At 45.3% G+C, this 26,324-nt stretch overlaps 2 protein-coding genes across 2 annotated transcripts; both read left to right on the top strand.

The window, feature by feature from the left end:
- Positions 1–1,476: 1,476 nt before the first annotated feature.
- Positions 1,477–20,874, top strand: METAP1D (methionyl aminopeptidase type 1D, mitochondrial). Its single transcript, XM_088540355.1, has 11 exons — positions 1,477–1,713; positions 2,673–2,775; positions 3,077–3,246; positions 4,813–4,962; positions 7,827–7,975; positions 8,632–8,674; positions 12,042–12,205; positions 19,259–19,356; positions 19,524–19,571; positions 20,446–20,524; positions 20,634–20,874. The coding sequence occupies exons 1-11, from the start codon at positions 1,477–1,479 to the stop codon at positions 20,710–20,712; spliced, it is 1,320 nt and encodes a 439-aa protein (XP_088396481.1). The 3' UTR covers positions 20,713–20,874.
- Positions 20,875–23,598: 2,724 nt separating this feature from the next.
- Positions 23,599–25,496, top strand: DLX1 (distal-less homeobox 1). Its single transcript, XM_088540330.1, has 3 exons — positions 23,599–24,107; positions 24,632–24,831; positions 25,123–25,496. Exons 1-3 carry the CDS (start codon positions 23,795–23,797, stop codon positions 25,375–25,377), a joined length of 768 nt encoding a protein of 255 aa, XP_088396456.1. The 5' UTR covers positions 23,599–23,794; the 3' UTR covers positions 25,378–25,496.
- Positions 25,497–26,324: the final 828 nt, after the last annotated feature.

The raw sequence follows: 26,324 nt of genomic DNA, 5'->3' as shown, positions 1-26,324 counted from the left end.
AAATCACATTTAACTGACTAAAATCAACTTAATTAAGGGTCATTAATAGAGATACACATAAAAAACTCCCTACTCAGTAAGTGAAATGGGAGCTTTTCATTATATAGCGTAGCATGCATGAACAGATAACAATTAAAATAGACCTAGAGTAAAAGGCTAATAAATATAGGGCACATTGTGCTGCAAAATCAGTCACTTAAACTGCTCCCACCCATCATCATACTTGAATTCTGTGTTCAACCCCTTTGGCTGAATCGATTAAAAGAAAAGAAAATGTAATTTCCATAGAAGATAAATTCATCTGGCGGTTCACAAAAGCTCATGGTGCATGTTTATATTATTAATACAAGTTAAAGTACAGAAGGGGTGCTGCAGAATCCGGCAGCCCCAGCAGCACGTGCCCGCATCCGCATTGCACGACGTGACTCGCTCGGGAGCCGGGGCAGCAGTTGCCTGCAGTTTCCTGTGCTCAGGACATACTGGGTGTTGTTGTGATATCTGAAACACTGGCAATAATTCTTGTTATTGCAGCTGATGATAAATGTTCTGCTATTGATGGCAAATGACACAGCTTTACTGCTGGGGGGAAGAGAAACCTGCACATGCTCAACTTTGGGCCCTCACTATGATGCTCTGGGAGTTACAACGCTGCTGGTTCAAAATCTGAGCTCTCTCTGATGGATGTCAGATCTACTGGAAGCAACATGAACCCTGCATTTATGAAATACTTTACAGTAGTTAATATAAACATATAGGGGCTGGAAAGCCTAATATAAAGGGTATGCTTGAGCTCCAGCATTGTAGGAATAAATAAGTCCGTGACAAGAGCCTGGGTAGGTGTACAGGCTGGGGAGGAGGCAGTATCTGGCCAGGACTTGAAGCAAACAGCCAGTTTTTCCTGTCTCTGGTGATTGATGATGTTGCTATATCAAATTAGCTGTGAATATGAGAGCTTAAAAATAAAAGAAGATACAGAGACATTAAGAAGGCTTTCTTAAGGAAGGAAGTGTGTACATGAAGTCCAGATTTCCATTATAAAACAGTAACTTCATTATATTTTAATGCTATTTTATTTTTACTTCAAAGGAGGATGTTTTCTCTTGTAATGTTTTTATATCTCAAATGAATGGTTAGTTATCCTATGTTTATAATTCTCGTGATTTATTTTAGGAGTCATACTATGCTGTAGAGATATTTACTTGGTTGTCGCACTTCACCTGTTCAAGCAGGAGATATTTTTGTGTGAGCCTGGCTTGTAATGAGTAGTTAGCAGAATAACAGCAGACCACAGTACCTCATTATCACATTATCTTGTGACAACGCTTCCCCTGCATCTTTGGGGGAACAGAGGTAAAAATCATGTTTCGAATCATCTGGTATCCCTTGCAAGCAGGGGAGGGTTGTAGAGACCACCCCAAGGAATGGGAACAGATTTCGTGCACGGTAGGGGACACAGGGTCCGCTGCCGAATAGCCGATGCAGATGTGCCAGGCCTCGTGCTCCGTCACCGCTAAACGCTCGGGAACAGCATCCGAAATCGCCTGTGCTAAATGCAGCTCTCTGCAGCCTCCCAGCTCTGCGCGAACTCAGGTGCTGCCCCTTGTCCTTGGCGGAGCCGCGCCAAGGCAAAGCCCCTGCGCCGGGCAGCCCCGCGCGCTCCCCAAGGTGCCGGGCGGCCCCGAGGGCTCCGCAGGGCCGCTGCCCGGGAAGGGGGTGCGGTGGGGGCGGCCTGGCCGCGTCTCGGCACAGTAAATGCATCCCAAGCAAAGGAGGTACCATAACATAAAAGTCTGAAAGATAGAGAAGAAAAAATATTTTCCTTTAAAAGAAAATCCTAAAAAGAAATAAGTAGCAGTATTTTTATAGCGATCTTTATTTGCATTAGTTAAAAGCATGCAGTAGCCAAATTTCTTATTTTCTGTGATTCAAAATGTTTAGTTGACTCTGTTTAAATCAAAGCAGTTCCTTTTAACTACCTAGTGACTATTTATACTGGCTACTTGCCCCAAAAGATTGCTTTTGTATTTGAATACCTACTGCACTTTTCAAAAGCAGCAAAACTATTGCATGAAACTCATTCCATCGTGTTTCAAAAGCAAGCCTCCATTTAGATTATAGAATTTTTAGGTAAAGGAAGTGTTCACTGTGTTTTAATATTATTTTAATTGGGTTCCATAAGTAATCCTTATGAATATGGTATATTTCTCTTTTTTGGTGTTGGCATTGTCTGTCATGATACAGTATTTTGTTTCTGTTGTTTTGTTTTGTTTTTCACATATATGCCTGAATGCCCTATTTTCTGCAAAGTAACATTGCACAGCAACCATGTTGGGGTAGTAAATACTCTGGTAAATCACATTATCCCAATTTTTTGTGGATTTTTGTGTGAATTAGCATTTATAATTATATTATATACCCATTTAATCCCTTCACTTGTCTTTGGGCAAGATTAAAAATATTTCTTGAAGTTTGTTGTGTTCCCCTGATAGGCAGGAGATTATAATGAACTGAATACCCTTCTCTGTGTCTCACTGTCAGAGACCAGAGCAGCAGTAACTTGACTGTGCTAAAATGTATGGCCAGTTCAACCGATGCACAGATGAAAATGTCCAAAATATCAATGCTACATCATTTGTTTTTTCTTTTTTTTTTTTTTTCTCTCTCTCTCAAAGTATCTAGCTATTATCTCTTATTTGCTGTTTCCTCAAGCCTTGAACCATGCAACTTATAGGCAAATTGCTACAAATCAGGCCCGGGTGGATGATCAGCTCTGTTGTAAGATTTGAGGAATTTACCCACACAATTTGTTAATGCATTGAACCCAAATAGATCTCAATAGGCCTATAAAGCTTTAATGTATTGCTCTTGAGTATTGCATTGAGTGTTTTGTTCTCATTGGTTCTCTGTGTTAGTTCTCACTTTAATAGTGTGAGGTTTTATAACTCCTTGAGCATCCCCTGGTTAGTGCCTGGCCTTCTGCGGTCCCTTGTACATGGTGCCTATCTTTCTGTGTGCTTCCCAGTTTGCAATGTGCAAGTAAAAACATTCTAACCATTTTTAACCTATCTATTCACAGGTTCCGTTAGTGGCTGCCCCAAGATTCTTCTTTTGCTGCGCAAACTTACCTACTTGCACAGACAGACAGGCAACCAGCAAGGAAGACGCTGCTTTTCTCAGGGACAAAGAAATGCTGCTTACAGTATAGTGTGGCCAGCTGCAGTTTCGCCCGCTCACCCAGTTCCTAAGGTACTGCCACCTCTGTTACCTGATGGGCTTTCCAGTCCATGGAGAGGTTGACTGTGTGAGTGATGCGGATGGTCCTTGTCTGACAGTGGGGGTTTGGTTCAATGTCCTGTGTGATGGGTTTGGTTTTGGATCTTGCTGGGTTTGGTGTTTGAAACAGGAGCATTGGTGAGAGAAGTTTTCAGCTCCAACCATGTTAAAAGGAGTGATGTTTCTAGCTTCTGGGATTTGCTAAGTTACAGTACAGACTTTGGTGTGAAACTATGCACATGGCCTTTGTATGGCCACTACTTTGCACTTCTGCCTTAGCAGCTCTTGCAAGTCTGCAGGATCTCAGTGGTTCCTGGATAAGGAAATTCCTCCAAGGAAGGATGAGCGTGCAACAGCCTAGGAAGGTGTTAGCCAGTAAATATGATTTTCTTTTTCTTCTGAACAAAGTGCCAAAGTATTGCAACAGGATGCTGTTTCAGTTGATGTGCCATTATTTTGAATGAAATGTAAATCTGAAATTCTGGTGATGTGTGTTCACCAAAAATCCAGTTATATATTTTTAAGAGAACACAAGTGATAAAATACCAGCAGAGGTAACAACATTCTCCTCTTCAATGTTCGCGTAGAGTTAATCATGACACCCCTGCTCTTCACTCCTACGCCTTGCTGCTGTGTGGGCTTGTTGTGTCCAGCCTAACTGGCCACTTTGTTTGGGTCGGCTGCTTGGGAAGCCAGTGGCTAAAGTCTCCCAGAGGTTGATGGAGCCACTGGGATGGGTGCAGTGACTCTTCCTGGTGGCTGGTAAAGCAGCCTGGGATCCTTGCAAAGTACAGGCCTCTTTTTGGGCAAGGGGCTGCTATTACTATTACTTTGTTGTTACATGCTGAACTTGAAATTATTGTGAGTTAAAAAAAAAATCAGAACTGGAATTTTACCAATGTATGAAGAGTGAGAAATTTTTGGAGAAAATAAAGGAGAAAAAAGAAAAAAAATGTCACAGGGTAAAGTCTTGCCATGGTACTGTAAATCACCAAATGCAATTGCAACATATTATCAAGGTTAATAAGTAAAAATCCTAAATTAAAAGAAATTAAATCCTGAGATTCTTGGTTTAAAAAAAAAAAACTTATGGGAATTAATAGGAGTTTTATCTAAATAAACTATTTCATCAGATTTATTTTTTAGGCTAATTCTGTATGTTTGTCCATCCAGTTAAGGTGTTTAGATAACTTTTGTAAAAAGATTGCAATCCTTTCCGGAAGAAAATGAATTTTTAAGCTTTGCTTTCAGTGTTTTAGAACTTAAAACTGTTTGTGCTGAAAGTCTGAAGCGGAGGCCGGGATTTCCGCACAAGAAGGTTAACAGACTCTGCAAGTCAGTATAACAGGCAATGTTAAGTTCAAAAGGGCAGTGGAAGAAATACTGAGGCAGCCTTGAGGGTTTGCCCTGATGGCTTAGGAAGGTCGGTGGCAGGACAGAAAGGGCAAGCTGCCATGAAGCAGGAGGCAGTATCTGAGAAAATGATCCCATTGTCATGCTCAGTTTTCTGATCTTCATTTTCAATCCTTTTTCTCCAAGCACATAAAGAAGCCAGACTATGTGACGACAGGCATTGTACCAGACTGGGGAGACGACATAGAAATTAAGAATGAAGATCAGATTCAAGGGCTTCGTCAAGCTTGTCAATTGGCCCGTCGTATCCTACTACTTGCTGGAAAGGGCTTAAAGGTAACAATTACATAAGTCCCATAACAGCGGGGATGTCTTTTAGGCTTTCAGAAGTTTGGGAAGATTTTTTTTTCCACTTTTTTTTTTTCTTAAACTTTCCTTTAATCCAGCTTTATTTTAAGTTAGATATGAAAGCAGAGGGATTTAATAACTTTTTATTTGGTCCATGGTATGTTTGTTTAATTACGTCTGCATTTTACAGCCATGAAATACTTAATTCCAGTCAGTCACTGGTTCAAGTGCAACCTCTCTCCATCTGTAGCCTCTCTCTCTGTTGGATCCTGCCAAATCCCATAAGTTTCTCCTAAGACCTATGACATATTTTTTCATGGAAAATCTTCCTCACACTCTCTGCTTTTCTGCTGTGTGTGTCTACAAATCCAAAGGGCTGATCTGCTTCCCTTCCATCCTGTTCCTCCCGGTGTCTCACGCGGGCTGGCACACCGCAAGGCTGAGATTCGCTGTTGAAAAAAACAGCTGCCAAATTCCATACAATTATTCAGAGTGCATTGATAATGAAGCCTCATGGTTTCCAGTAATGCTTCTACACTATGCTTTTTTGGGGTACCTTCCAAGTGAAAAGGTACTGGGAGGAGCCTGCTATACATTTTTGTAGATGAAGGAGTGCTTTTCTAGCCTTGCCTTGATATTTCATGTAATAGCATACTGAATAGGGCAAAATGGGTTGAATAGCTATGAGATGCAGAGATAGATGGGAACTGTAGGTCGATGCCATTGCCTTAAAAGGGGAAAAATTATTGGTTTACTGTGCCTTTTTCCTTCAGTTATCATCTCCCAGGGACTTAATTCTGGAATTGGGATGTCCAATGGCAAAACTGCCTGAGGCTTTAATCTTACAAATACTTGGGAACATGTAACTTTTTCACAATTCCCAATACAGTAAGCCTACTTACTCATGTAAAGCTAAGGATGTATATGTGTAGGGTCGGAAATGTTGAAGAGCAGGACCTTGACCCTGAACTTGTGTGCGTTATTCACGAGAGCAGTTTTTCCCCTCCAATCTCTGTCTTTACCATGATTTGTACTCAGACCAGGACAGATCTGGTGTTTGGAGCATGTGCCAAAAGAAAGAGCAGAGGTGCTGCGTGCATGCACTTGAGAGCAGGAGCTTGTCTTGTGCAAGCAGTGCTCAAGCAGGAGCGTCTTGTGCTTGCCTTGCTAAGTCCAGTACCTGGAGCCCTTTCTAAGAAAGGTGATAAAAAATTCTTTTACTCTTGTGAATATTTGGCCAACATGGTTCCGTAAGGATGTCCCAAAGCCTCCTTTTGCCAACAGGACACATATTCCAATTTCTAACCTAAAACTGCCCATGACCAGTTTTTGTCCCTCTGTTCTTGCACCAGCGCTGCTCATTAATTTGAACAGATACCTGCTTTTCCTTGAGTCGTTCCCCTCCACACAGTAATAGAGCTGTGCCAGACTAACCAAACCAAGCTCTTACAGTCTATTCTCCTAAGGAAAACTGTGTTCTTTATCCAAAAATCCTGTCCTTCCAGCATTCCCCATTGCCTGCCTGGACCAGGCTTGCACACTGCGCTCCAGACGTGGGCTTGCCCATGCAATACTTCATGTCAGGAAGAACTCCCAGTATAACCATGGTGGTTCTTTAATGTGTGGAAGCTGAGGGACAGTGTTTGGGGAGCACGTGTTTCTGATACTACCCTTTTGCTACCCACTGGACATAAGTCATGCTGTGTCCAATTGGCTGAACAAGGTGCAAGTGGAGCTGACAGACCTAGTTTTACCCTCAGCACGAGAGGAACATGCACTCAGTTTTACTCACGGCGCACGATCACTGAATATTGCAATGTATGGTGAGGTATGCCTTCTGCACCACAGCCTAGCTATATTCCAATAATATAGGTATATTCCAAGTGTGGCTAAAAAGTCCTCAGAAATCATAACCACTGTAGTGTATGTGCACGAAGTATGATTTTCAAAGGCTCAAAACTCATTCAAATCAAAACCAATTTGCACAGGAACCCTCAAAGGTACTTCTTCTCAATGAGGGAGGTTTCGCTACCAAATTTCGAATTTCAGCTCTAACCATTTCAGAGACATAGTCGATCCAGAAGAAAAGCTGGAAGAACATTATGTTAAGCATGTGCATTTTCCACTCCATTGACAATCAAAAAATGGTCGAATGACTTATGAGAGGTTTTCCTTTGTATAGAATTGGAAGAAAAAGACAAATCTAGAAAAGGTCGAGCATAGAAATTATATTTTTAAAAAACATTTTAAAAACTATAGATAAGCGCATATAAATTCACTGTGGTGGTCCAGGCTGTGATGACTTTTAAGTAAAATATCTTCAAGATATGAACTCAAATATTTAAACCTTTTATAAAATACTTTTTAAAATTATTGGTGGACAATTTCAAAAAAAATGCACAAGTGCATAGTGGTATATGTACTGGGCAGTTGTAAGAACTAAGATCCTTTCCTTTACAAATGAGAAGGAAAAGTAATGTTGTGCTTTAAAAGACTGGAAGCGTTAAAACCAGAGATTCCTATAGCAGCTAGTGAAACAAGATGCCTTGGTAAATTGGTGTCTTTGAGAAAGCAAACGTGGAAAAAGAAAGGGGAAGAAAGTACACAGTATTTTAGATTTTCTTGGAGCCTTTGAATGCCCTTTTTTACTGCATGCTTGCTTTAAAACCTTTGTCTCTTCAAACAATAGTCCAATATATCAGTAAAGTCTATCAGACAGTTTTGTGTTTTGTATCAAAGCAGCATATTTAAAACATGCAAGATTTCATTGAAACACTGGGTAGCAATCACATTCGGTAAATCTGAGAAACTGTTGTGGCTTTTATAACAGAATTTTATATTTGATATTTTAGGTTGGCATGACAACTGAAGAAATAGATTCCATTGTTCATCATGAAATAATCAGACAGAATGCCTATCCTTCCCCTCTGGGCTACAGAGGTTTTCCAAAATCTGTCTGTACTTCTGTAAACAACGTGGTATGTCATGGTATTCCTGACAGGTATTTCCCTAATAACATACGTTTCACTGCCGGAAACTAAAACGTTAAGCTGAAATTAATAAATTGCTGTTTAATATTGAACAAATTTCAGCTTGCCTAAATGTCATAGGTAAAGCTATTGCAGACGCATGTCATCGTACAATATGGTGCTAATAGATGTTGCAGGAATCTATGTAGATTAGAGAGACAAACATATTACCCTGTTTGTTCAGATACTTTAAAGAACATAGCATAATGCCTTTAGAGTTTACTGTCTGAAAAAAATACAGAGGAGAATTCTGATTTTTATTTCCTCAGCACGAGTATAGGCTAAGGAATAAATATATTTGAATTTATTATTTGCAATACATTCAGTTATCCACAAAGTAAAATATGAACCCTAGTGAGAGAAAAAGAATAAATATAATGGTGGATTTTTCAGGTGTTGATATGTTTTTCTGCTGGCTGTTTCTCATTATTTTATATTCAGCTACACTTGTTCTCTAAGTAGTGAGAGCTGAAGATTAAAAATGGTTATTCTTTTGCCTCTGTCTTCCTCCATCACAAAACATCTACCCCCTGATTTTTTATGTATGTGTCATTAGATGTTTATTCTTATATTCCCTTTGTTGGGAACTGTCTGTCACCATTATTTTTTTTTTCTGTTTATGTTTCAGTCGACCCCTTCAGGATGGAGATATTATCAACATTGATGTCACGGTGAGTAATTCATATAAAAAATAGTCTTTGATCAACTTTAGAATCACTAGTAGCAACAGGAAGAATAGTAGATTGAAAATGTGGATCGTGCAGATGGATGTGCTGTTTACTTCTAAGCCAAGGCACAAGCAGCTGGTTTCCTTTTTTGTTTTTAACTATGTGTTTATTCCAGCTAGACCCAGGCCTGACTTGAATTTAGGACTGGAATCAGATGCACTGAGATCAATGTTGGCCTAAGTGAAATGTCAACCCAATCCTGCTATGTGTCATGTTTTTGAGAAGGTGTAATTGTTATTGATCCACTGTGTAGTTAATGCAGAGCACCACAGTACTGGGCAGCAGCTGAAGATAGATATGTATGAGATGAGCTAACATGAAGAAAGCCAGCATTTTTCCTTCACTCTGCCAAGATTGATCTTCCTCTTCCTGCTGATTTTGAGTGGGGCCTGTCATTATCTTACTCTGTCATTAGAGGCTACATTGGCCTGTGTATGTCAGTCTATTTGGACAGCAACTCTTTTGCTAGCAGTGTTCCCTACATTTATTAAAATCCCTGAAGGTAGTGTTGTGTTCCATTTCTGGTATAAAAGCCATGAACCCTTTACGCAGAAACAGAAATAGTGTACTGGAGTGGGGGCTTAATATTTCCACGGAAAGGTCAATTATAGTTATTTAAATAAAGGCTGGCTGGATTTTCTTAAGAAAAAGAAAATCTGGGAATGGGGAACCTAATTCTAATTTCATCTGAAAACAACAATTAATCGTGCCTTGCAGAAGCTTTTCTCTTTTTACAGTGAATGTGTTTATTTTCCCAAAGTGCTTGCCGTTTATTTCTAACACGAACCCAGATGTCTCTTGAATCCTACCGTTAGCTCGCAGTAATATGTGACATGCAAGAGGATAGCATTTCATAAGAACAAGTTTCCTTAATCATTAAAGAACCTCTTGATAACTTGATACTCTTTTCCATGAGCCAAATTTCCTACTGACAGAAGTATAGAAATCTCCAGTGGGCCCCCACCTCTCACCATGGAATTCAAGCTTCTTAAATACTTTTTTGCATCAAAATCAGGGTCAGTGACCTTTTCCCCAAGGCACACTCATGTGCACTGTGTTTTTTTTGTTGTTGTTGTTGTTTTGTTTTTTAAACTTACTAAATTCTTCCCATCTTTATACTTTTTAATTGCATATATCTGTCCTAACAGTTTACATGGTTTTTGTTAGCCAGCATTTCTTAAGTATATTTTGGCCAAAATATTTACTTTGGCAATCTGGTATAGCTTTGCTCTTTTTACTAGATTATATCAGTTTGCAACAGCTAAGCGTTTAATATCTGATTTCTTTTTGTTTTATTTGGCAATATAATAAACAAAAATGGTTTAGATTGATATTACAGATATTGGCCAGTATAAGCTGAATGTTTTTACATTAATATGGCATGCACACCTTATTTGCTCTGCTTTACAAATAATGTCTGAATAAATGCTAGTGTTCTTCTCAAGATAAATTCTGAGTTATTTTCTGATTAATTTCCTAAAATAAAGTAAATCTTCAATGCCCATGAACTTGAAGCTTCCTGCAAGAGTAGGAATTGCTGATTATATTTGCTAAGATCTTTTTTTAGCTTTGAAAAGTGAACTGTGTTGTCTTTTGTAATCATTCAGCTCCGAAGTATCTGAGGGAAAAATATCTTTTCAGTGTTGCTAATTGATCTCTTGGTTTATATTTAATGAGAAAAATGGGGACATTTCACAGGTGGACAGAATAAAAATCAAAGGAAATGTTCTGCAACAAATTATTTATAATTTTGTACAGGGTCTATAAAAAGATTGAATAATGTTCTGGTTATTAAGTGTAAACACTTCCCACTACAAATTATTTGAAGAAAAAAATCTATTTTTGCACAATTAACAGGGTAGAATTTCATAGATTAAATAGGTATTTTATTGGTTTGAATCATGAAGCCTTTAAAATGTATTTAAGCATAGAAACAAAAGCATTATGCATCACTGAATTCACAGCGCAGTACAATTTCCAGCCAGTCATTACCAGGCAGCATTTCATACAAGCTGACTTTTTCATTGACTTTTAAGAAATCACTGTGTTATAGTTCCTGGGGCATTCATAAAATAAAACTATAGTTTACTATAGTTGCAGTTTTTAAAGTCAAAAATGTATGATTGCAATAGATGGACAGAGTAAATTAATTATTTTAAGTTTTCCTATGTTTTAAATTGCTATTTATTTTTTTAGGATTGTTTATTTTGCAGTTTTGTGTTTGTTAGAGCTAAAAATGAAGTATTTCAGCTTACGTATCAACTAGCTGGCACAAGGATCTACCCAACAGACATGAAATGATGAAATGCTATATACAGCACTCCTAGCTGGCAGAGCAAGATGTAGGATAGAGAGGTGGCTGCTTGCCACTGGAGCCAGTGACAACTTAGTTGAGCCCTTATTGACATCCAGTTTTCACCAAAACACAGCTTACTTGTAGCTGCCTACATTTGCTTTAAATCTCTATCCAAATGCAAACTTGATGCTGGAATAAACAGTCTGTAGCCATTTTTTATTATTATTTTAGAGTTGGCCAGAATCTTTCCCAAAAGCTCACAAGTGGCAAAAGATCCGTGGGTGCTTCAAGCTTTGCAAGTCTCTTGTCCTAGAGACACATCACATCACTCACCACAGAGCTGCAAAATCTCTTATAATGCAGCACCGCAAAACTCCACAGTTCCATAGTGCAGAGCAGAGAAAAGATTTGAGGAAAATTTAGTATCTAGGAAAACACTAAACAAACAAATAAGAAAAAAAATCCTACCTGATTAATTCAGATATGTGCTGCGTTTTCAGTGCATGAACCTTCACAGTGATCAGAGCAGTATTTTATTCCCTTTAAAAACCACCGTTAGAGATAAAACCTAAAATCCATTGCAAAGGCAGAGGTGCTGTTTGCAGCAGAACGAAGGAGGAGGAGGATGCGGCCCCAAGCCTGGCTCTGCACCCCACTGCGGCCGTGTGGCAGGTGCCGCCGTGCCGCACGCCCCAGGAGCGCCGCGACGCCGCAAGGATGGGCACCGGGCCACCCGATGCACCTCGCAGTCCTCTCATAACCCCCATGTGTTTGTTTATTTGTAGTTTGTACCACAAAGGGCATTTCCTATGTAGTCTCTAATTTTCCGCTTCTCCCAACTCATTCTAGTAAGCATAGCTTCCCAGTGGTTTGCCCATTACAACATATGTGTGTGTATATATATATATAAATATATATATATATTGTTCCTAGAAAGAATGAATCTAATTACGGAGAAGCTCCATTTCTGAATGCGAACCAAGCAAATGTCTTTACATTTCTGTACACATTTAGGTGTATTACAATGGCTACCATGGTGACACTTCAGAAACCTTTTTGGTGGGCAATGTGGATAAATCTGGGCAAAAGTTAGTGGAGGTTGCCAGGAACTGTCGAGATGAAGCAATTGCAGCCTGCGGCCCGGGGGCTGCCTTCGCCGTAATTGGGAACACAATCAGGTAAGCCCGACAGTGACAAGTAAAGGGAGGGCTGGCAAGTGGCACAAAGGTTATTGGTGGTTTGGTATAAAGCTGATGACATGTTTTATGATTCAAAACCATCATTTCAGTCTGATATCAGTATGTGAACTGCCAAGCTATGATGTTGTTTCTTGGCTTAAAAAAAAAAATCTCTTTTAAGTGAATTATGCTGAGGTCAGGAAAGATAACCATAGAAAGTCAGAGGTATTCATAAGGCAGGTTTATGTTAGCAGATGTAATTTGCAGTGGTCTTTTGTTTATTATTTATTTTTACATGAAGCCATGCCACATCTGTCTGACAGTGTCAGAAGACTTGAAGCCATTGTTTCATTGTCTGACAATAACTAATGTTACAAAGGAATTAGTCAACCTAAATGAGTCTTTGTTTTTTGTTTTCAATAAGTAAAAAAAAATCTAACTCGAGCTTCTTATGTTACAAAGGACTGCGCATACTGAGGTCATAGGGGAAAGAAAAGAAAGCTCACTTTAAGACTTATTTTGCATTTGTCCTAGCCTTTATATAAATGCAGTTGTGACTCTTCTTGTGAATTTGAATAAAAATATGATTTAATTTCTTGAAGGCACCTCTAGATTATTTTTTAATATATGAAGAAAAAAATAAATCATATGCATTTCATTAAGCAATAGTTCACTGGACTATTAATGGACCCCACATACTATTGAATACCTTCTGATTACTTAAAAGCTACAAGACTGATTCACCTTGAAAGGATTCTGCCTTTTTTTCTCTTTGTAAATCTTCAAATACTTTAAGGAGGAAAGAGAACGGCAAATATCAGTTAGATGTATTTATAGCTTTAAAAATATTGTAACAGAGTCTGAATCAAACTTTAGTAAAACCTCTTTGGGTTATATCTGAGAAGCTTTTATTGAAGACTTTGTATAAAATTGTGTTTTTGACAGTTTTAAATTATAGGCTAACTAGCCTGGAGAAAAAGGATAGTGTCTTTCTGTTCTTTCATAGGAAATGTTGAATCAGACCCCTACTGGGAAAAGAAATTTAATGCATATCTCACTATCTTACTGTCCATGAATATAATAGAAGCGAATTCAAAATGTAGTTTTATTTTTGCAAATGGGATGAGTCGATAGATGCACCTCATATTTTTGAACACCTAGGGTTCAACAAATTTACTGGTGGTGCTCTTGCATTTTAACAAAATTTATTCTTGAGTAGAAGGGGGCACAGAACACTGGATTCTTATTCAAGCATTCGAGCGAGCTCTGCATTCATGGCTGTGTCTAAAGGGCATGTCAGCCTTTGATTCTCTCTGAGAGGTAATTATCCTTTTCCTGTCACGGAACAACAAATGATAGCTAACTACAGAGGCACATTTGCAGTAGTCACATTCATCAACTGCAGAAAAAAAAATTCAATTTAATTGTGCAACACAGCTGCACATAGGCTTTTTGAGCATTTCTGTTGTTCTCCCTGTCTTGCTATTCCTCCCTCCAGATCTATTTTTTAAACTTTTTTTTTCTATTTTTTTCCCTTTTTTTTGTCTCTTCTTCCATTTTTACTCTCTGTACTTTCTTGTTAAAGTAATTTTCCTTTGTGGCTCTCATTCTTTTTTCGCCATTGAAGGCTATGAATGTAGAAAATTATCACAATTACTCATATAATTGAGCCTCTTTGTAGCAAGTGCAACTCCAGTAGCCTTTCTCCATCATGAAAATGGTTTCATTATAGGGTTTTTCATATTCTCTGACACCATCTACACAGAGGAACAGGCGTGCAGATGAGATGTACTAGGAACAGGGTAGATCAGTAAGGTCACAGTAGGAATAATTAGCTCTGCTATGGAAAGAGCATCTAGGCCTTTTACTGCTACATAAATGTACTGTCCATGGCTTTTAGTCACAAAAAAACTTACTAACAAATGGAGCTCCCGCCTACTACTTTGAAAAAAAGATTTGTATCAACACTACAATTTTCCATCATTAAGACTAATAACACAGAGCCTAGTATACATCAAGGGGAATAAAAAGAAAAATCTCACATTCAAGTGGCGGCTGGGTGCTGACCTTTGTTCCCTTTTTTTGTGTTCAACTTAACTCTTTACAAAAAAGAGCCACACGCCACACCAACATGCAGGTGAACTCCAGCTAGTGCTAGTAAAGCACGGCATTCAGTCAGAAAATCTGATAAATCTCCATGCAGGATAATGCATTTCATTACAGATTCACTACATTAATTCTGGCTGTATTAAAAAAAAAAAAAAGGCAGGGGGAAGAAAAAGAAGAGAATTCAAAGTGACATTGGATTTTTGCTATGTTGTTGCGGAGGTCGGTTTGCTTGCAAAGTGTAAATATATATTCAGCGCCCTCTTTGAAAAGCAGATTAATCAGAACTAGTAGCTGTTGAGAACTGCACAGGAAAGACCCGATCATTAACTTTCTTTCCCCAGATTTTATCGTGTAGCCTATTTAAATGTGCTGATTTGTTTGGAATGACTTCGCTGCTGCCTTTGCTGAATGAGTGGCTTGAACCGTTGAAGCACAGGGTTTCTGGTTAGTCGTCATGCTGTGTTTGCGTGCGTATATACATGCATACATATATACATGCATGTACAGCAAAATGTTAAGGATCAGGATATAAATACCTGAGAAAAGATAGCTGTAACCAGAAAACGTTTAGGCCCATCAGAATGGAAATGTGCCTAGACCTCTTTCATCAGTATTTTCTATAAAGATCCTCAAGCAATTAATGTAAGTGATCTTAGATATCACAAACAATCAGAATATTAGATTTGCCTTTCTCTAACAGATTTGTGGCTATAATTAGACCGCAGGGGTAAGTTTGCATGCAGTATTGTAACATATTCTTTGTTCTGGAAACTTGGTGTCTGGCATTGAGTATTTGGTGAGCAGCAGCTCCTTCTTGCCATCAGGTAGAAGTTTATATAAACCAAAAAAAAGTGTGATTTCTTGAGTTAATTTGCTTATAATTTTTTTTGAATCCTTCCTAACCTGTTCTTACGACAGATGATGGCAAAACTGTGAGTCAGCTCTGTCAGAGACAGAATTGGGCCCTGTAGTCTATTTTCTTCTACTGTTTATGGCATTTCTCTTTCATAGAAACAGGTCTAGTTTGAAATCTACTTTTTAAACGAGCGAGTTTAGGTATGTGAAAGTGTTATAAGTATATAGAGTCAAAAAAAATGATATCGTTAAATAAGTCAATTTCCACCTTCTTGGAAAAAAAAATGTAGTGATGAAAGTATTAATAAGTGGTTTAAAATGTTTAACTCATAAGTATATGTTTTGATATTAATTTAGAACAATATAAAGCCAATTTTAAAAATCTGTTTCTATCAGATTATGCACATTTAAACAATAAGTGGCTCAGGCAAAATAAGTCATTTTAATGTCATCTGTGATAGATTTTCCTTGACAGCTACTGTAAATTACAATTACACTGCTTCTCTCTGCACTTGAAGGTAAGCATTGCAATAAATTATCTTTTATTTCAATCCATCATGTCTGCTTTCAGAAACAGAGAACCTCAAATAAAAGTTCAGCACTATTGTAAGAAAAATACAGTAATTTGTGTTCCAGTTTGAAACTAAAACGTACCTTTCTTTCAAAAAAACAATTGTTGGCTTTCTAAAATATTACTAATTATACCTCAACATTTATTGTCATTATAGGGAATCCCTGAGCTCGTGCATTCCCTCAGTCTAAGATTGCTATTTAAGAGAAAAATACTTTCCCAACAGAATTTTCAAATTTCTCAAATTAGATAATACAGTAGCATTCAGAATAATTTTATAGTTTTATTATGAGCATATCTAGGATAGATTCACACTGTTTTCAGGAATTAAAGGGAAGCAAAGTGCCATTCAGCAGTCATTTCGGTGGCAATATTTATGAGGATGTGATCACGTTTATATAAGCGGATGGTGCCTTCACTGAGACCCCCGAGTAAGAGCCCTTCTCGGAGCTCTGTTGTCTCCCTCGTGCTTCCCAAGCCTTTTCTCTGCCTGCACACCTAAGTCCTGCTCCACACAGCATCTCTGACTATTTTTGTCCCGCCGCTCTTTAAAAGCATCCCTGAGGAAGTTCTCCTGTGGGAGCAGAGAACCTAGAGGTGAGGGAGGACAAGGTCTGTCGCCAGGAGCTGCTGCACTGGTGCCTTCAGCCCGGCCTACGCGTCCCTCGGCGCCATCTCGTGTGCTCGGCTGGGCTGGGCCGCGGTGCTGCGGGCCGCGGTGCTGCGGGCCGGGCCGTGGCGTCACGTTGTGTTATGTCGCATGCCGTGGCGTGGCATTGCGTTGTGTGGTGTGGTATGTCCTCACCGCACAGCGCCGCGGGACTTGTCTCGCTTTGCTTCGGGACTGAGGACTTGCAGTACTGGATCAGACCTGCTGTGAGGAGAAAGCACTGGGGTCAGAGATTGGGTTAAAATGAAGTAGAAAAGACATAAATGCACCGCAGCCCCAAGGCTGGCACGCTGTGTTTGCCCCATCCCTGCAGGGCACTCCTGCAGCCATCCCCACCACTGCCGGGCTCCTCTGTCTCCCGGAGCATCCCGAGCAGGAGCCTGGCCCTGGCACGGCGCCTGCCTGGCAGAGCTGGGAGAGGGGCTGCCGCAGCCCAAGCCACACAGGAATGCTGAGGTGTCACACTGGTGTCAGCCGCGAGCAGCAAACTTCACCCAAAAAGTGCTAAATTCTTCTGTGATGTCCAGATTTTTTTTTCCAAATTCCCCAGCCTGGGAATCCTGGAGGCTGGAGAGGCTGGCCAGGACCAACCCTCATCCTCACTCTCCTCAGAAGGAGACTCTTCCCCCATGAGCATCCCCACCTTCATTTACCATTGCAGAATTGCAAGTAGCTACAGGTGTTGGTAGTGGGTTTTTTTGTTTGGTTGAGGGTTTTTTTGTTTTATTTTTGGGAAATCTGAGAATTTTATTATGATTTGGCATGGATGAAACGGAGCTCACTGGGGTTTGTGGAATACTCTAAAGCTCATGCTTGGGCTTTGAAATTCACCACAAGGTGCTTTTGAAGCACGTGCAGATATTAAAACCAGATTGAATGTAGCCGAGTTTCATACCTGCAACTTATTTTCTGCACAGATTTTGTGTGTATCATTTCAGGTTCATTGGCCACGTTACGTTTTATGTAAAGAATACCCAATCTGCATGTGCAGGCCCTGGTGAGCGGGAGGGAGGGAGGCGATGGAGCCTGTCAGTGCAGATGTCAAAGCCATGTCAGCTCCAAGCTCCCTATTTTGATCGCAGACAGTAACCAGTGAGGTATTGATGCCAATAGAGCTGTTTTCAAGCTGTTTGGCGAGGAAGTGGCAGGATTCAGCACTGAACTGCACAAGAGCTGCTGCTTTCACCAGATGAGGCAGGATACTGTTTTAATGCCATCCTATCTATGCCCCCGTGCTTGTGCTGTTGGTGCCCAGGAGCAGCTACCACCGCTCTCCTGTTCCCTAGCGGAGCGGAAAGCGATGGAGCTTCCCAGGCCCAGGTGCTTGGCAGAGGAGCTCCACTGGAGAAAAAGCTGTGTGTCTGGTCACAGTGAGTTTTTTTTTTTTTTTTTTTTCTCGAGGGGGGGATTATATATGTGTATATATAATGTAGTTCTATTAAAATAGGACACCTTTAAAAATGACTGCTGCCTAGGTGGTCTGGGACACTGTATAATGGCACAAACAAAACTGATCAGTCTGTGGGCTAGCGTCGGCTTTTGCCCAAAGGCTTGTTGAATAAGAATAAGCCAATTTGGCCCATGCTGCACGTGTGACTTCTCCCATCTGTCCTGAGATGCACATGGAAAGCAACTCACAGTGTGGGGAGTGTTGTTGGCATTGTTCTGGCTTTGGTCAGCGAGGATGTCCCATTTGGGTTTGCGCACGTTGCTTAGTGTCCGAGTTCCCTGGCTTCATGTCCAGTGCTTCCTCCTTGGTCTGCAGCAGCCTGCCAGCCAGCGGGACAAGGAGAGGGTGACATGCCATGGAAAGGGTTTTTCATCTCTAGTAGGACTCCTCAGTGCATGAACTTGCACTGTACTTTTCCTCATAACTGGTGTAGAAGATAAAGCTGTACCATTAATATAACCAGATGAAGCCCAATTTCTAGCCCTATTAGTCACCCTCTTTGCCAATATTTAGAAGTTTGTGGACAGCTAATATTGAAATTTCCATTCTTCTCCCGAATTAATTAAATAAATACAATGGGTCTTTGCACCAGGGCGATGGGTTGGTAAAAGCTAAATCCTGTTTAAACGGGCTCTTAAGGTCTGAACACTGCAGCACTATTAGCCATTGACCCGGTCGGCTCTGCAGTGCCAGTTCCTGGTGGCAGAGCACCATGTACTTCAATTGCAGCAGCATTAAATTCTTTGGTTGTGACACATGGGTACTGGAACGGGCGCCGCAGGGTCAGTAAAGCCTCATATCCAAAGGGATTACTGTGTACAACGATCTAAGTGATCTGAGGTCACTTTGGACCTGAATAAGAGCCTCCCTATGGGGTTTAATATGCTTTAATTTCTGTGAGAGGATTTTGCACCTTTATTTGAGTTTCTTAACTTTCCTGCTCATCCTCCAGAAGTCCAACTGCAAGGAAGCCTTTGCAAGGTGCACGTGTGCACAGGCCTGAAGAGCTGGGGTCCGGCCGTGCTCTAAGACAAACGATCTGGAAAAGTCCCAGGCATGGGCAGGTTGTCTGGAGAAGCAGCCCATTGCTGCACTGGAGGCTGCCAGTGTTTTGGAAGGGGACACAGCGTGTGGCTGTGTGGCGAGTGGGCTGCCCCATGCTGAAGCAGGTTGCCCTGTGAAAGGGAGAGGTTCAAGCTGCTGCCATCTTGCCCAGCCCGCTGCACGCTGCCCGCTTCTGCAGGCGCGTTAACTCTGAAACCTAACAACGGCACCTCACTGCCAGCCCTGATGGCTGCTTCCTTCAGAGTGGAGACGTGCCTGCGGGGGTGGCAGGAGCCGGAGGGCACGGGGGCTGGCATGGGGGGCTCCCTCACAGTGTCGTCTTTGCCCCCGCAGCTCCATAGCGCATCGGAGCGGCTTCCACGTGTGTCCGGGCTTCGTTGGCCACGGCATTGGCTCCTACTTCCATGGGCACCCTGAGGTGTGGCACCACGGTAAGCGCGGCCCCGCTTTCCGGTGTTCTTCACCGGCATCGCTAAGCGTGGCACCTGCAGGGCAAAGCGGGGTGCAGCCAAGTGCTGGGAACGGTTACGAAAACAACGACAAGAAAGTAAAACTACTCTCTGCACAACTGTAAGAGCGTTTTTATTTTCTTTTGCAGCCAATGACAGTGATTTGTTAATGGAAGAGGGAATGGCGTTCACAATAGGTCAGTACCCGTCTGGCATGTTTTGCTTTAAGAAAACACCCGAAGCAACCCCGGGCCGTGCCATGCCTTTATTAGACTCAAGAAATTCCCGTTCAGCTGTGGGGATGCAGCTGCACGAAGCCTGTAGGAAGCAGATTAAAACGTCACGTTAAATTGCAGCGAGGAAATAATTGGATGCGCGAGCTGCCAAGTGCTAAGATTTCTAAAAGGAAAGACCTCCGATAAATCTTATTGAACGAAGCATACTTGGGTAAGGCAGAGCCCGGGCCAGCTCACTCCGGACGGGCTGCGCAGAAGCAAGAGGGATCTAATTCTGTCACCGAGATGCTGCTTTAGCGCCGAGGTATCTGATGCCTCTTATGTCACTTAGCGGTGACAGAGCTGCCGTCGGGTCCGGGGGGCTGGGGGCGGGCGGCCCCGGGCCGGGAAGGCGCTAAATGCCAATCAGGGCAGTGCTGCGAGAGCCGCGTCCTCCCGGCGCGCTCGACGGCGCGGCAATTAGGGGGAAATAAGAAAATTGGTGTTTTGCTGATTTAATGAACATTTTAAGCCTTTTTTTTTTAAATCAGATATTTCAAACTATTTGCTGTTCAAGAGTGGTTGGTGCTTCGGTTATTATCCGTGGGGTCTTAATTAAGGCTTGATTAAAATTCCTGTCTTTTACCAAAAAAAAAAAAAAAAAAAAGCATCTTCCTACCTTAATAGTTCGTCTTCCTCTTTAGTTCAGATTTGAGTTTTACGAGACAGCTGCCCGACGAGGAGGGAGAGCTCCGGAGGGGAGATCCCTGCTTTCCCCCCACACACCTTTTCTTCCTTGCTTCCCGGTGCAGGAGTGCGACTAAGTTTGGAAAGCATTTTTTTTTCCGTGTTACAGAGCCAATAATAATGGAAGGATCCCCTGAGTTTCAGATTCTGAAGGACAAGTGGACGGCGGTCTCTGTAGACAAAAAGAGGTGCCCGGCTTCGCTCGCGGAGGGGATCCCGGCGCCGGGATCGCGGGTGAGTTGGGCGGGCGCTGCCGGCCGCCTCTGCTCCGTGACGGTGGCCAAACGTGCGTTTCAGATCGGCGCAGTTTGAGCACACCGTTGTGATCACGCCGGAGGGAGCGGAGATCCTCTCGAAGGTGGAGGGAGAAGGCTGAGAACGGCGGTTCCGCTGGAATTCCCGGGGCGGGGATGGGATTCCTCTGATTGCCCTGGGGAGCTGGGGCTGCCGCTGAAGCAGCTCCCGGGTTTGGCTGCGAAGGGCTTAGTCCTCCCTGTGTGTGACTGGTGAGTAGTTAATAAAAGTCCCTTGGCTTTTTCTGTGACTGCTGGCACAGCCCACCGCTGCGCGGGTCTTGGGGATGATTTGGGTGAGGGGCAGAGGGGCGCGCTCCCCTCCGTAACGTCCCGCGCGCGGCTTGGGGACGGGGGGACACGGAGGGTTTTGGTTTTAGAGCGGAGCTGAGCCTCGGAGTCAGATTTTCTCCACTGCGACCGGCATGATGCTGCGATTTCCGTAAGAATGGGTTAAAAAAAAAAAAAAAAAAAAAACGAAGTTCCGTCGCAGCAGCGGCAGTAGCAGCGGCCGGTGTCCTCGCAGCCCCGGCGGCTGCTCCCTCGCTGCCCCCCTCCCCTGCTCCGGGCAGGGCAGAGGGGGCCGCGCTCTGCAGGGAGCCGCTCGCTGCCCAGCCCGCCGGGCTGGTGCTGGAACCAGGGCCACTGCTGCGGGGCTCCAGCCCCGCACGTCGGAGCCCACTCGGGCCGGGCCACCTGCACCGCCTTCCCCCGGCTCCTCCGCGTTTGTTTGCACTCGTGCTGTCACCTCCAATAGCTCCTAACATCGCCCTTCGGAAAAGCAGGAGCGCCCTGGACATTTCTAGCCCTGTCGGGCAGGCCCTCGTCGCTGAGATTGGTGTGGAAGGCTTTAAAAGCTATAAAAATAAACGATGCATCAAGCAAGTTTGCAAATACACAGAGGTCAAACGGTGTGTTATTGGCCCTAGGAAGGCCAGGCGGAATGCGCCTTTGCTTACGCCGACGGTGCCCTCGGAGCGGGCTGCCCGGCCCGCTGCCCCTCCGCGGGTGCGCCCGGGGCCGCGGGGCCGTTTTGCGCGCAGTATTCCCGGGAGGGGGACAGGACACGCAGGGGCTGGGGGGCGACAGGAGAGGTGGCAGAGCCAGGAGCCCCGAACGCCCCTGTCCCGTCGCACACCGCCCGGCCTCTCGGATCGCCGCTTGCGGGCGGGTCGGTGCTGCGGTCGCGGAGCAGGACGGCAGCTCAGCCTGCCCAGAGTTGCCCAGCACAGTCCAGCGCTGCCCAGCGTTGCTCAGTATTGCCCAGCACTGCCCAGCGCTGCCCAGCTCCTCCGGGGCCATCAAGTGCCGAGGAGAGCGCCCCCCCGCTCCCCAGCCCCCCGGAGGGGGCTCCAACGACGGGCCGAGCATCTCCCGTGCTTCTCCGTTCCCTCCGAGGGAACTTTCGTTAGCGCGGGAGGGTTTTACCAGCTGCTGCGGGAGCGAGCGGTGGCGGCGGCATTTCTGGAGCGCGCTGGTGACCCGAAATATAGAGTAAACTTACAAAAAAAAAAAAAAAAAAAAAAAAAAAAAACTCTATTGTCACTGGAGCCCCCTCGCAGGACGGGTCTCAGCGCCCGCGAGAAATGGGCGACCGTCCGGGCCCGGTGCTCGCTGACACGGGCCGGGGCAGAGCCAGAGCCGCGCGCCGGGGCAGACAGATACATATTATGTATAAAAATTAAAAGCAAAGCTCGGTGTTGTCAGCTCTGCGCACATCACTTCAGTAGCTGGGTGCTTCAAGGACCGTCGCTGCCCAGAGAAGTGGCGATACCCACCGATAAGGCGGTCGGGTCCCCCTTGCGCGGGCGCGGAGCAGCCCCCGGGCCAGCAGCTCGCTGGGATCTCCAGCCAGAGCAGCGGCGCGATTTGTCCTGAATGTTCATTGTTATGGGTGATCTCCCTTTGCCAAAATGAGCTTGATTACATAGATTTGGTACGGTGATAACTGCGCACCAGAGACAGACTAGGTGTAACCGGGAAAGTTCAGCCCAGGCCAGATCAAATCCCAGGCTGTTTAATGCTGAAAGGCTGCATGTTGCTATTAGTGTTAAATATATGGCTAATTATGCGTATGAAAATTAAACATCAGTGTTATGCTAATGGGGCCGCCTTCAGCTGTGGATCAGAGCACTTGAGACTAGCATTTAATCAAATGAATCGGTAACTAATACATCTGCACGTGTGAACTTTCACAAGATCATTTTCCTGTTACAGTCACACCGTTAAATTATGAAAGAAATAATTACTAACACTTTCTAATTATCTACCAAAGTAATTTGGGACGCAGCGCGGGTTTTCCGGGCAGGATCTCCCGAGTCCCCCGCCTCCAGGGAGCGTCACCCCGCGGAAGTTTGGGGCTAAGCTCAGAGGCGCCGAGGAGCGACTTGGGCGCAAAGACAGTCCTGAGCTGAGGGAGGCGGCGCGGATCGCCGGGACGCGGGAGAGGCAGCTGGTCCGTGGGCCGCAGCGGAGGGCCCGGCGCTCCCGCGGGCTGTGCGCGCCCGCTCGGGCCGCTCCGCGCTGTGTGCGCGGGACTCCTCTGCCGGCAGAGCCGCGGAGCTCGGCGGTGCCCCCCGCTCCGCGCCGCGTGCCCCGGGGGAGGGCAGGAGGGAGGCGCTACCTCCCGCCTTGCCGCGCTCCGGCCCGTCGCACTCCGAGCCTGGCAGCGGTAGAGGGAAAAGGTGCGGTGCGAGCGGGCAGGCGCGGCTGGGAGCGGGGTGCGCGGGGGGCCCGGCGCCGCCGCCGGCGCGTGCGGCCGTCGGGGCGGCCGGGAGGCGCCGAGGGCGGCGGAGCCGTCCGGGCGGGCGCGGGGCCGCGGGGACGCGCGGCGCTCCGAGCGCAGCGCGCGGCGCTCACCGGGGTCCGGGCGAGCCCCGAGCGCCTCGGACCAATCCAAAGCGATTATGCAAGACGGCGGACCAATCAGCTCCGCCGGCTCATGAATATTCATAGGCTTGGCTGAGTCAAAGCTTTTAGGCGAGTTTGTGTAGATCTCCAGCATCATGCCTAGACTTTTCAAAGAGACAAACTCCATTTTCTTATGAATGGAAAGTGAAAAACCCTGTTCCGCTTAAATTGGGTTCTTTCCTGTCCTGAGAAACACAACAGACCCCAAAAAGGCAAGCTGAAGAGGGAGCACACACACAGAGCAAGCGACAAGAAATGACCATGACCACCATGCCAGAGAGTCTAAATAGCCCCGTCTCGGGGAAGGCCGTCTTTATGGAGTTTGGGCCGCCCAGCCAGCAAATGTCTCCTTCTCCCATGTCCCACGGACACTATTCCATGCACTGTTTACACTCCACGGGCCACTCTCAGCCCGACAGCTCGTACAGCACAGCTTCGTCCTTCTCCCGACCGCTGGGCTACCCCTATGTGAACTCGGTCAGCAGCCACTCGAGCAACCCCTACATCAGTTCAGTGCAGTCCTACCCCAACAGCTCCAGCCTGGCTCAGACCCGGTTAGAGGAGACAGGTAGGTGCTCTCGGTTTGGGGAGGGGGTGTGGGGGAGGGGAGGGGAGGGAAGGGGAAGCAAGGAGGGAGGGAGGGTGCTTGTTGTATCAAAAGGAAAAAAAAATCGGTCTGGGGGGCAAAAATTAAATTAAATTGCAAAAAAAATGTTAGCCAGGAGAGGCTGAGAAGTGCAGTTTCCAGAGCACACAATGCCCGGCTGGAAAAAATATCAACCCAGATGTGCACGTATTAGTCTTCGTAATTATTTATTGCGTAGGGCTATAAACAATGTATGCAATTAAGGGTAATTAAACCTAAACTGCAGCCTGTAAAAATAGCAAACTTTCCCTGGAAGAAGCCTGGGCTGCCATAATCGCCAGGCGCCTTTGTTAGCGGTTCTCGGGCTTCACTTTCCTCCCTTCTCATTACTGTTATTGTTGATGTTGCTGCTGTTATTATCGCTCTTGCTCCTGCTATTACTGTTACTGCTATTATTACTACTGCTTCTGTTATTATTATTTATTGTGCATCGTTTGTGGTTGTAGGGGCCGAATCGGAGAAAAGCACTGTGGTAGAAGGAGGGGAAGTTCGCTTTAATGGGAAAGGGAAAAAAATCCGCAAACCCAGGACTATTTATTCCAGTTTACAGCTGCAGGCTTTGAACAGGAGGTTCCAGCAAACTCAGTACCTGGCTCTGCCTGAAAGAGCCGAGCTCGCAGCCTCTCTGGGACTCACCCAGACCCAGGTACGGCCCTTTCGCTTTGCCTCGTCCCTCGCCCTCGGTTTCCTCGCGGGAGCGGCCTGAACGGTGGGGCCACGCGTGTCCGCGGGCGGCCGTGGGCAGTGGGCCCGGCCGCCGCCCGCCCCGTCCGGGCTCGGGGGGCTCGGCAGCGCCGAGGCCGGCAGCGCACAGCGGCGGCAGCGCCCGGGGAGGAGGGGGAGGAGGAAGCGGCCGGGCCAGACCGGGCCGGGTCGGGCCAGGCCGGGCCGGGGGGCGGCAGTGGCGGCGCTGAGCGGAGCCGGCTCCTCGTTGCAGGTGAAGATCTGGTTCCAGAACAAGCGCTCCAAATTCAAGAAGCTGATGAAGCAAGGGGGGGCGGCCCTGGAGAGCGGCGCCCTGAGCAACGGGCGGGCGCTGTCGGGCAGCTCGCCGCCCGTGCCGCCCGTGTGGAACACGTCCTCCGCCGCCGGTAAGGCCTCCTCGGGCACCCCGGGCACCTACATCCCCAGCTACACGTCGTGGTACCCGTCGGCCCACCAAGAAGCTATGCAGCAGCCTCAGCTCATGTGATGGGAGAGCGGCTTTCCCCCTACTGCGAGCACTGCAGGTCGCCACAAGAATTAACATTATTTAAAGCGTAAAGCTAAATAAAAGGAAAGGAGAAAAAGAAAAGAAAGAAAAAAAAAGAAAAAGAAGAAGAGAGAGGGGGGAGGAAAGAAAAAGGAAAACAAAACAAAACCACCCAAGCACCCGAGCAGGAGGTCTCTCGCGCACGGAGCCGTTCAGACGCCGGGCAGCACAGATGCGACGCGGGCCCGTTCCCAGCGCCGACAGCTGACGGGGCGGGCGCGGGCGCGCAACAGCCCGCGAGCAGCGCGAGCGCCCGACCTCCGCTTTGTGGCACAATCAGCGAAATATGTTCGTAGTGGGGGGAGCCCTCTCCCCTGTCCTGTCTGTCTGTCTGTGTCTGTTGAAATGTAGGTCATTTATTTACTACCCGATCTGACGGTCTCCTCAACGGCGAGGAGGAGGCAATATGTACAATTCCTAGGGATTATTTTTCCTCTACGTTTTCTGTAACTTTCACTATTCATCTGTATATTTTCTGTTGTTGTTAAAAGGGGAAGAAACCGATTTTATTTATTGACTGCAATTACCACTAGTAAAGAGTGCCAGAAAGAAGCGGACAACGCGCCCTGTTCGGGGCACCCTTCGGGCGCACGGTTTACTCGCAACAAAACCACCTGCACCCCAAACCACTGCTGAAGGAAGACGCGATTTAAAACTTTTCCATAGACTTTTATACTTGGTTGGTGCGGAAAGGCTTGGTCCGTGCGAGTTGCGTTTTTCGCGTATTTAGCAAAGGGAAATAAACGTAGCGCGTTTGACAGCGAAGCGGCAGCAGCTGCCGAGCGCTTTGACGAGGGGAGCGGAGCGGCAGGAAGAGCCCCGGGCCCGCGGACCGGCGCTGCGCGGCTCTGCGGGGCTCTGCGCGCGCGCCCGGCGCTGCTTCCCGC

This window comes from Tinamus guttatus, unplaced genomic scaffold (assembly GCF_059628265.1).
Source record: "Tinamus guttatus ecotype Peru unplaced genomic scaffold, ASM5962826v1 Tinamus_guttatus_pri_ptg000060l, whole genome shotgun sequence".
NCBI classification, from domain to species: domain Eukaryota; kingdom Metazoa; phylum Chordata; class Aves; order Tinamiformes; family Tinamidae; genus Tinamus; species Tinamus guttatus.
The sequence above is the reverse complement of the archived record's forward strand: the minus strand, read 5'-3'. Positions and strand labels throughout refer to the sequence as shown.

Excerpts from the sequence above, each read along its gene's own strand:
- METAP1D (XM_088540355.1), top strand. The coding sequence starts at position 1,477 with ATGCAGATGTGCCAGGCCTCGTGCTCCGTCACCGCTAAACGCTCGGGA. Across the intron at positions 2,776-3,076 it reads GGTGGATGATCAGCTCTGTT|GTTCCGTTAGTGGCTGCCCC; the intron begins GTAAGATTTGAG and ends ATCTATTCACAG. Across the intron at positions 19,357-19,523 it reads CCCTGAGGTGTGGCACCACG|CCAATGACAGTGATTTGTTA; the intron begins GTAAGCGCGGCC and ends TTTCTTTTGCAG.
- DLX1 (XM_088540330.1), top strand. The coding sequence starts at position 23,795 with ATGACCATGACCACCATGCCAGAGAGTCTAAATAGCCCCGTCTCGGGG. Across the intron at positions 24,108-24,631 it reads GACCCGGTTAGAGGAGACAG|GGGCCGAATCGGAGAAAAGC; the intron begins GTAGGTGCTCTC and ends TTGTGGTTGTAG. Across the intron at positions 24,832-25,122 it reads TGGGACTCACCCAGACCCAG|GTGAAGATCTGGTTCCAGAA; the intron begins GTACGGCCCTTT and ends TCCTCGTTGCAG.